The 11140-nt window shown below is 45.7% G+C and overlaps 1 protein-coding gene across 1 annotated transcript; it reads right to left on the bottom strand.

Moving 5' to 3' along the window:
- LOC141129669 (histone H2A type 1) lies at positions 1-410 on the bottom strand. The gene has a single exon (XM_073617763.1). It carries the CDS (start codon positions 408-410, stop codon positions 18-20), a length of 393 nt encoding a protein of 130 aa, XP_073473864.1. The 3' UTR covers positions 1-17.
- Between the last annotated feature and the right edge of the window lie 10730 nt (positions 411-11140).

Raw genomic sequence — 11140 nt, 5'->3', positions numbered from 1 at the left:
AGGAATTGTCGGGATGATTACTTGGATTTGGCGGCCTTGTGGCTCTCGGTCTTCTTGGGCAGCAGCACGGCCTGGATGTTGGGCAGGACTCCTCCCTGGGCGATGGTGACTCCGCCCAGCAGCTTGTTCAGCTCCTCGTCGTTGCGGACAGCCAGCTGGAGGTGTCGGGGGATGATGCGGGTCTTCTTGTTGTCGCGGGCGGCGTTGCCGGCCAGCTCCAGGATCTCAGCCGTCAAATACTCGAGCACGGCGGCCAGATAGACGGGAGCTCCGGCCCCGACCCGCTCGGCATAGTTGCCCTTCCTGAGCAGGCGGTGAACACGACCGACTGGGAACTGCAGACCAGCCCGGGATGATCGGGTCTTGGCCTTTGCCCGAACCTTGCCTCCTTGTTTGCCGCGTCCTGACATTATCACCGAATGATCGAGACTAGAGAATGTCACCCCACAGCCACTCCCCTTCATTTATACACTCAGTGCTCTGACGTCACACGCTGTGATTGGTCCTGTTTCAATCCAGCCAATACTGTCCTGACTTGTCTCTAAACCAATCTGTAAAGGAGAAAAGAAAGCCTGACGTCACTCCCATCACATGATTGAATCCTCCAATAGAAGAGTGAGGAGAGGGATGAGGCTCATTTGCATAGGACGCCTATATAAGCAGCACATGAGGGCGGCTCCAGCACATTTTCCCTTCACAGAGCGGAGAAGATATCATTAACCCTTATCATGCCTGAACCAGCCAAGTCAGCCCCGGCGCCCAAGAAGGGCTCCAAGAAAGCCGTGACCAAGAGCCAGAAGAAGGACGGCAAGAAGCGGAGGAAGAGCAGGAAGGAGAGTTATGCCATCTACGTGTACAAGGTGCTCAAGCAGGTGCACCCCGACACCGGCATCTCGTCCAAGGCCATGGGCATCATGAACTCCTTCGTCAATGACATCTTCGAGCGCATCGCCGGCGAAGCTTCCCGCCTGGCTCATTACAACAAGCGCCGCACCATCACCTCCCGGGAGATCCAGACCGCCGTCCGCCTCCTCCTGCCCGGAGAGCTGGCCAAGCACGCCGTCTCCGAGGGCACCAAGGCCGTCACCAAGTACACCAGCGCCAAGTAATCCCCCCATCATCATCATTACCCCAACACAAGACACAAAGGCTCTTCTAAGAGCCACCCACCATTTCCATCAATGAGCTGTCATCACATTTTATCACAATTCTTAACCCGTTATCAATGAAGAATTAACAGGTTATCTATACAATGAGGTTTGTACAATCTGATGGCAAGTTATTGATTTCAGGATGTATTATAGTGAGAATAAATCCATCCGAATATCAGCTAGTTTATTACATTCCCTTTATTTGTGAATTCTTCACTTATTTCCGTTTAGACCCATCCATTCTAGTCGGCTAGTGGGAACAAACCATCCAATCACATTGTATGTCTTCCCACATCCCCGTACAGAAGACATGTATTTTTAGAACCACTAGGTGTCAGTGTTGCTCCTCAAAGAATACATGGGAGTTTTTTACCGTAATCTGAAAGTGGACTTTTCTGTATACAAGGATTACACATATATAATGTCTTGTATACATCATTTTTGACCTACACTTCCGATCTTTTCATTTCATAATCTATTTCTGGTGAATATTTTATCATTTGGTAGTAAGGAAAACTGATAGAAAGGAGCCTCGGCCATCCAATACTCTGCAGAGAATTTCATTTACTTTGTAACTAGAAACCAGCAAAATGTTATCAATGTTTCTAAGAGGGGACAGATCTGATTCTTCAGACATGAAATATTTGTTTTATTCATTCATTGTACAAATGTCAATGTCATGATTTCTGCCAGTCCTTTCACCTTTTTATTTATTATTCTAGTTTTACTATATGGGGGGAAATCTGTAACTGGTACATATCTGATAGAGGTCAGTTCCATGATCCTATACAGATCTAATGATGAAACGTGGAATACTTGATTTCCCATCATCATATAGAAAGGTAGAGATCTATGAGAGAAGTCATCTCACTATCATGTTCTGCATTCGGAGGACTTGAAATAGAAGAGAACATATGGAAATGTTTTACATTATTCAGTGATCTTCAGAATCCATTCTTATTCATTTCAGACATAAGGCATTGATCATATTTCTTGGATAAATGTCTCATCTGATGATCTCAGGTCTCAGTGTCGGATTTGGCGGTATAATAGGACTGATTATTTGTCTGTAACGTTCTTCACTATTCAAGCGGGAAAATTTTGAAACCAGGAATTTGAAATCTGAGCCAATCAGAGCAGTGGGAGTCTAATAATCCTAATAACAAGGATCTTTAGATGAGGAGCAGGTCGGTCAGATTGGGAGGGGAATGAATAAACCTTCCTTCTATTCCCATCCTGATTCTCTATGGATTGCGGAGATCATCTCCAATTTCTGGCTGTATACATTCCTCTATTCATCGCCTTGCACTGCACACACACCCCCCAGTGTTCTACCAGAAATCACCACAAGGTGGCAGAGCTGAATAAACACTTATGCCGCACTCACACATTGTTACAATCAAAGATCTCCCACAATCTCCCGCCTTACATTGTTACTTTATCTGAAAAGACAAGTTAAGAAAATCGTGGTGTTCTTAACCCACAACACAATGGAGGAAAGAAGCCAGAAAACGAAACATTGTATCTACTCAGCCCATTCAAATCTTCCTCTATTTGTATCTATTTCAATCATCAACAGCAGATCAATGTACAAAGATAAAGCCCTAAGCTGCCTGATAGGTAAATGACACAAATAAATACAAAGTATCAGCTACATACAAATCTGATGACAAGATCACGTCGGACAGCACACAGTCCTTTATAGAAAGTAGAGGTAGAACATTGTCCCTAGGGCATTGGACATGTTTATCACCTTTACTAATATCTACACATTTATAGGTGAATTTACACATGATCGCCAATCCTGGAAACCATTTTATTCCCATCATTCCCCCATTGTCTGAAAGCTTTTATAATTGTATTATCATCATTAGGGGGATTAAAAACGTAAAGTGTTAGTGTTAAAAAGAGGTTCAATTGGGTAAAAAAAAAAAAAAAAAAAAAAAAAAAAAACAAGATGTGCATATTGCAATCACAGTGAATGTTCAGAACAAACATTTTTTTTTTTTTTTTAACCACTTAAGGACCAAGCCTCTTTCTGAGATTTGTTGTTTACAAGTTAAAAACATTATATATATATATATATATATATATATTTTGCTAGAAAATTACTTAGAACCCCTAAACATTATACATTTTTTTCTAACTCCCTAGAGAATAAAATGGCGGCCATTGCAATACTTTCTGTCACACCGTATTTGTGCAGCGGTCTTACAAGTGCACTTTTTAAAAATAAAAATACACTTTTTTGAATTAAAAAATAAAGTAAAGTTTGCCCTTTTAAAAAAAAAAAAAAATATTATGAAAGATAATGTTACGCCGAGTAAATTGATACCCAACATGTCATGCTTTAAATATTGTGCCCGCTAGTGGAATGGCGACAAACTTTTACCCTTAAATATCTTCATAGGCGACGTTTAAAAAATTCTACAGGTTGCATGTTTTAAGAGGAGATACCTCACATGTGTCGTTTGAACACTGTTTTCATATGCGGGTGCTACTCATGTATGAGTTTGCTTTTGCACGCAAACTCGTCGGGACGGGGCATGTTTTATTTATTTATTATTTTTTTAATTATTTATTTACCTTAAACACCCCTTGTAATAGAAAAAAGCATGACAGGACCTCTTAAATATCAGACCTCCGATCTCATATTTAGACTAAAATGCAATACAAAATAAATAAATAAATAATAATAAAATAATTGTAATTTAAAAAAAAAAAAGCCATTTAAGTGCTGTGGGCGGAAGTGATGTTTTGGCCCCTCTCGATAAAAGTGAGCTTGTGGCGAATTTGCCGCAGAGACCACTTTTATCTTGTAGTGGAGGGCCCGTTGAAGATGGGGATACTGGGGTTATGGCAGCTAACTGTTGCCATAACAACAATATCCTCCTTCAAACAGCTGCTGTATAACGAAGAGGGGCAGTCCGTAAGTGGTTAAAGTTTTGGATTACCATGAGGAAAGGTTACAACCCCTGTCAGGTTTTTACTACTTCAAAACATTCCATATAGAGGTGTGGGGCTTCAGTGGGAAACTTGCAAACCACAATGTGTGCACCCCATACACTCTACAATCTGATTTCCTCCACTAACAATTACATAGAGCAGCTTACCACACAGACCTGATATGTTGGAAAGGCAAATAGTGCTTTGGTCTTGATAAGCTCCTTCAGCTGAGAACAGTCTCCACCAGACATGTGAAAACCACAACTCCTTTCCACTATCAGTTGCTCCATCATAAAATATGTCTGCATTTCTTTTTTTTTTTATTTTATTATTTGTTCCCTTCACTTAAACCAATTGGTTTGCTTTCATTCCCCTGTGGCCCCTTAGATTCTTTTAGGACAACGTCTGAAATTATATTTGAGCTCAACAGCATATTGTGTTTATCAATATTGTCCTTCCTGTTAACTCCTGATTAGGGATGAGCCGAACACCCCCCGGTTCGGTTCTCACCAGAACCTGCGAACGGACCGAAAATTTGCACGAACGTTAGAACCCCATTGACGTCTATGGGACTCGAACGTTCAAAATCAAAAGTGCTCATTTTAAAGGCTAATTTGCATGGTATTGTCCTAAAAAGGGTTTGGGGACCCGGGTCCTACCCCAGGGGACATGTATCAATGCAAGAAAAACTTTTAAAAACGTCCGTTTTTTCGGGAGCAGTGATTTTAATGATGCTTAAAGTAAAAAAAAAAAGTGAAATATTCCTTTAAATATCGTACCTGGGGTGTGTCTATAGTATGCCTGTAAAGTGGCGCGTGTTTCCCGTGTTTAGAACAGTCCCTGCACAAAATTTCATTTTTAAAGGAAAAAATCTCATTTAAAACTGTTTGCGGGTTTAATGTAATGTCGGGTCCTGGCAATATGGATGAAAATCAGTGAGACAAACGGCATGGGTACCCCCCCAGTCCATTACCAGGCCCTTTGGGTCTTGTATGGATATTAAGGGGAACCCCGCACCCAAATTATAATAAGGAAAGGTTTGGTGCCCCCATGCCCTATATATTCTGAACAGCAGTATACAGGCGGTGCAAACAAGACAGGGACTGTAGGTTTGTTGTTAGGTAGAATCTGTTTGTAATTTTGGACTGGTACATTTTTAAAGTGTAGCTCCAGCCAAAGAATCTATTTTTAAGCTTTTTGGAAAACATAGGGAAGGGTTATTACCCCTGTAACATTTGTTTTGCTGTCTGTGCACCTCTTCAGAAGAGTTCACCTCACTTTCTGTCCCAATGACAAATGTTTTATGAAAATGTGTTTTTTTTTGGGAAACAAGGATTGGTGATAAAGCATCAGTGGAGAGGAGACACATTTTTCCCATATTAACTCTTACAGGAGAGAATTTCCCTTCCTAGGGGTAGATTTCATCTCACTTCCTGTTGTCTCCTTCCGTTTGCAAGTAGGAGTCATTTGTAAGTTAGATGTTTGAAAGTAGGGGCCTGCCCTATATACTCAGCAGAAATTTGGGCCTTAGGTGTTGTTGTGGCCACAACACTGTAAGCCCTCACAGGGACCTGCTGTGAAATATTAGATCAAGAATTGTAATTACATGCCCCTGTTGAACAGGGGCAGAAAAATTGGGCCTTTGGTGGTGGTGGTGGTGGTGCTGGTGCTGGTGCCACAACACTGTAAGTCCTCACTCGCTCTTGGTGGGTGCAGAAATGGGCCCTGCTGTGAAATATTAGATCACGAATAGTAATTACATGCCCCTGTTGAACAAGGGCAGACAAACTGGGCCTTTGGTGGTGGTGGTGGTGCTGGTGCCACAACACTGTAAGTCCTCACTCGCTCTTGGTGGGTGCAGAAATGGGCCCTGCTGTGAAATATTAGATCAAGAATTGTAATTACATGCCCCTGTTGAACAGGGGCTGAAAAATTAGGCCTTAGGCACTGGTGCTGGTGCCACAACACTGCAACCCCTCACAGACACTCTAGTTGGAACGCAGGAACGAGCCCTGCTGCAAAGTATTGCATCAAACATTGTAATTACACGTCCCTGTTAAACAGGGGCAGAAAAATTGGGCCTTAGGCACTGGTGCTGGTGCCACAACACTGCAACCTCTCACAGATACTCTAGTTGGAATGCTGAAATGAGCCCTGCTGCAAAGTATTGCATCAACAATTGTAATTACACGCCCCTGTTAAACAGGGGCTGAAAAATTGGGCCTTAGGCACTGGTGGTGGCGCCCAGAACCAAAAATGTTCTTACAAGCTATCAGCGTGATGATTAAGGAGGAAGAGGATAATTTCTCAGGGATAGTCACTCAGTATCAGTATAGGCAGTCTTTGAAGGGTTCTGAGATTTCAAAAAAAAAATATTCAGTTACATCAGCATCAGGTGCTTGGTAGCTGGTGGTGATCCAAGACTGATTCATTTTTATGAAGGTCAGTCGATCGACCGAGTCGGTGGACAGACGCACCCTGTGATCGGTTACAAAGCCTCCAGCAGCACTGAATGTGTGTTCCGAAAGAACGCTGGATGCAGGACAGGCCAGTAGCTCAATTGCATACCGTGCAAGCTCTGGCCAGTGATCCATCCTCAAGACCCAGTAACCCAGAGGATTTTCGGTGGGAAAGGTGTCCAAGTCAGATCTTGCCCCTAGGTATTCCTGCACCATGTAAAACAGACGCTGGCGATGGTTGCTGGAACCGATCATACCTTGGGGCTGCGGACCAAAAAATTGTCTGAATGCATCGGTCAGACGGCCACCTTCTCCACCGCTCCGTCTTTGACTGACCGAAGCCTCAGCAACACGTTGTCCAGAAACAGGAGTTTGTAACCTCCCAGTCTCTGGGAACGCGTTGCACAGACCTTTCTGCAAGGCCTCCCGAAGATGTTTCATCCTCTGCTCCCTCTGCGATGGCTAGATAAGGTCCGCAACCTTACCCTTGTAACGTGGATCAAGGAGGGTTGCCAGCCAGTATTGGTCCTTCTTCTTGATACCACAAATACGAGGATCCTTACGCAGGCTTTGCAGGATCAGGGAGGCCATGCAGCGTAGGTTTGCTGAGGCATTCGGTCCGGAGTCCTCTGGGTCACTAAGGACGACATGGTCCGCAGCCACCTCCTCCCAGCCACATACAAGTCCATGTGTTTCTTGGGACTGATCCCTTAAAGACTGCTGCTGATGCTGAGTGCCAGGCTCCACCTCCATACTGACACAATCTTCCTCCTCCTCCTTCTCCTCCTTCTCCTCCTCCTCCTCCTCTTCCTGTGTGATCGGCGGGCAGGCAGGAACACTGTCTGGATAAAGGGGGCCTTGAGAGCTAAGGAAGTCCTCCTCTTCCTGCCTCTGTTCTGCCTCAAGTGCCCTGTCCATTATTCCACGCAGTGTGTGCTCCAACAGGTGGACAAGGGGGACAGTGTCACTGATGCATGCACTGTCACTGCTCACCATCCTTGTGGCCTCCTCAAATGGTGACAGGACAGTGCATGCATCCCTGATCATGGCCCACTGGCGTGGGAAAAAAAAAAAAAACAAGCTCCCCTGACCCTGTCCTGGTGCCATAGTCGCACAGGTACTCATTGATGGCCCTCTGCTGTGTGTGCAGCCGCTGCAGCATGGCCAACGTTGAGTTCCACCTGGTGGGCATGTCACAGATTAGGCAGTTCTTGGGCAGGTTAAACTCCTTTTGGAGGTCCGTCAGCCGAGCACTGGCATTATATGACCGGCGGAAACACAGACTTTCCTGGCCTGCCTCAGGACATCCTGTAAGCCCGGGTACCTGCCCAAGAACCACTGCACCACCAAGTTAAGGATGTGAGCCAAACAGGGCACATGGGTCAGTTGTCCCTGTCGGAGGGCAGAGAGGAGGTTGGTGCCATTGTCGCAAACCACCATTCCTGCCTTAAGTTGGCGTGGTGTCAACCACCTCTGAACCTGCCCCTGCAGAGCTGACAGAACCTCTGCCCCAGTGTGACTCCTGTCCCCCAAGCACACCAGCTCAAGCACCGCATGGCATCTTTTGGCCTGCGTACTTGTGTAGCCCCTTGAACGGCTACGGAGCACCGCTGGTTCCGAGGACAAAGCACAGGAAGAGGCTATGGAGGAAGAAGAAGAGGAGGGGGTGGAGGAGAGAGGTGTGTCACAATCATTAGCATTTTGGAGGCGTGGTGGCGGAGCAACCTCCAACACTACTGCACCTTGTCCTGCATCCTTCCCAGCTGCCAGCAGAGTCATCCAATGCGCAGTGAAACTTAGGTAACGTCACTGTCCATGCCTGCTGGACCATGAGTCAGCGGTAATATGCACCTTACCGCTGACCGCCCTGTCCAGCGAGGCATGGACATTGCCTTCCACATTCCAGTAGAGAGCCGGAATCGCCTTCCGTGAGAAAAAGTGGCGTTTGGGTACCTGCCACTGAGGAACTGCACATTCCACAAACTCACGGAAGGGGGCAGAGTCTACCAACTGAAAAGGCAGCAGTTGAAGTGCTAGCAATTTTGCCAAGCTAGCATTCAACCGCTGCGCATGTGGATGGCTGGGAGCAAACTTCTTTCGGCGGTGCAGCAGCTGGGGCAGGGAAATTTGCCTGGTACAATCTGACGTCAGTGTACCAAAAGCAGATTGCCCACAAGTACTTGGCTGTGACACACCTAATTCTACAGCTTCATTCCTCTCAGTGCAGGTCTCAGAGAGGACTGAAGGTATAGTGGGGTTGGAGATCTCAGCTGATGAGGAGCAAGGAGAGGTCCTCTTTCTTCTTTGGTGTGGGTCTTTTAGATACGCTTGCCAATGAACTGCATGGCAGGTCAACATATGTCTGGTCAAGCATGTGGTACCCAAGCGGGAGATGTTTTGGCCACGCGAGATACGCTTGAGACGTATGTTGCAAATAGCAGCAGTGCGATCTGATGCACTCGTCTCAAAAAAGGCCCACACCAAAGAACTTTTTGAATAACGCACAGAGACTGCAGCGCCCTGCACATGTGGAGATTTGGGGTGTGATGCAGTCAATGTGCTGCCCTTAGGCTGGCCCTGGGAGGGCATCCTGCCTCGTTGGTGATGTGCCGCCTCCTCCTCCTCCTCCTCCTCTTCTTCTCTCCTATCAGGCACCCACGTTGAGTCAGTGACCTCATCATCCCCTCCCTCCTCATCACTGGAGCAAACCTGGCAGTATGCTGCAGCAGGGGGAGCATGACTGCCAGATTGCTGTCCTTCTTGGGCACCCCCTCTGTCCGTGCTCATGTTACTGCCTTCATCGAGCTCAGTATCATCATCAGAGCCTTCCAAACGCTGGGCATTCTCCTGGAGCATGTACCCAACACTGTGGTCAAACAGTTCGAGGGACTTCTCAGGAGGAGATGGTGGGGCTAGGGAAGGAGTCACTGATGACATTGAGCCGAGGGAAGAGGCCGCTGCTTTGCCAGACAAAGTACCCTGGATATGGGTGAGAGAGGATGAGGAGGATGAGGACGGCTTGGTCATCCACTCGACCAAGTCTTCCGCATGTTGCGGCTCAACACGGCCAGCTGCCGAAAAAAAGGCCAAGCGTGTCCCGCGGCCACGTGCTGATGAGGATGCACCGTCTCCACGACCAGCACTAGACACAGAGCCTGCTTGCCCTCTCTTATTGGCTTGTGACTGTCTGCCTCTCCTTCTTGGCCTTCCAGACATACTAATGGCCTGTAGCTGCACTAATCTGGGATATATATATATATGTATATATATATGTACTGATACTGCAGCTAGCAAAATCAACTGCCTGCCTGTAGTATGAGAACACCACCAACCTTCTATAGGTAGCTTTAGCTGAACACTGTGCAGAGCTCGCAAAAAACTAACTTGCAGCTTTTTTAGCTGCCTGCGGTAGTGATAGGATCAGGAAAACACCACCAACCTTCTACAGGTAGCTTTAGGTGAACACTGTGCAGAGCTCGCAAAAAAATAACTTGTAGGTTTAGCTGAACACTGTGAGGTGGACGCACCACACTAACTTGTAGTTTTAGCTGAACACTGTGAGCAGGACACACAGCACTAACTTGTAGTTTTAGCTGAACACTGTGAGCAGGACGCACTGCACTAACTTGTAGCTTTAGATGAACACTGTGCAGAGGTCTCACTACACTAACTTGTAGGTTTAGCTGAACACTGTGAGCAGGACGCACAGCACTAACTTGTAGTTTTAGCTGAACACTGTGAGCAGGACGCACCGCACTAACTTGTAGGTTTAGCTGAACACTGTGAGGTGGACGCACCACACTAACTTGTAGTTTTAGCTGAACACTGTGAGCAGGACGCACTGCACTAACTTGTAGCTTTAGATGAACACTGTGAGCAGGACGCACAGCACTAACTTGTAGTTTTAGCTGAACACTGTGAGCAGGACGCACCGCACTAACTTGCAGGTTTAGCTGAACACTGTGAGGTGGACGCACCACACTAACTTGTAGTTTTAGCTGAACACTGTGAGCAGGACGCACCCCACTAACTTGTAGGTTTAGCTGAACACTGTGAGCAGGACGCACCGCACTAACTTGCAGGTTTAGCTGAACACTGTGAGGTGGACGCACCACACTAACTTGTAGTTTTAGCTGAACACTGTGAGCAGGACGCACCCCACTAACTTGTAGGTTTAGCTGAACACTGTGAGCAGGACGCACTGCACTAACTGTAAATAGTCTAGCTGCCTGACTGTGGTACTAATAAGATCAAAAGAACACCAGCAATTTTCTTCAGGTAGCTGTAACTACTGTAACAAGACAAGCCTGCCTGTCAGTAGGAAGATAACAGGAATGGATCTAGCTAAACTGAATACAGTGTGTATATATATATATATATATATATATATATATATATATATATATATATATATATATATATATATATATATATATATATATATATATATATATATATATATATATATATATATATATATGCAACACCTGGGATGCATATATATACACAATACACTGTAAGTGCAGCTAACTGACTGACTGTTCTGCCTAATCTATATAACTCAAATCAAATGACACTGTCTCT

The sequence above is a fragment of the Aquarana catesbeiana genome, linkage group LG02 (assembly GCF_042186555.1).
Source record: "Aquarana catesbeiana isolate 2022-GZ linkage group LG02, ASM4218655v1, whole genome shotgun sequence".
Classification (NCBI taxonomy): domain Eukaryota; kingdom Metazoa; phylum Chordata; class Amphibia; order Anura; family Ranidae; genus Aquarana; species Aquarana catesbeiana.
This window is presented reverse-complemented; position numbering and strand designations above follow the sequence as displayed.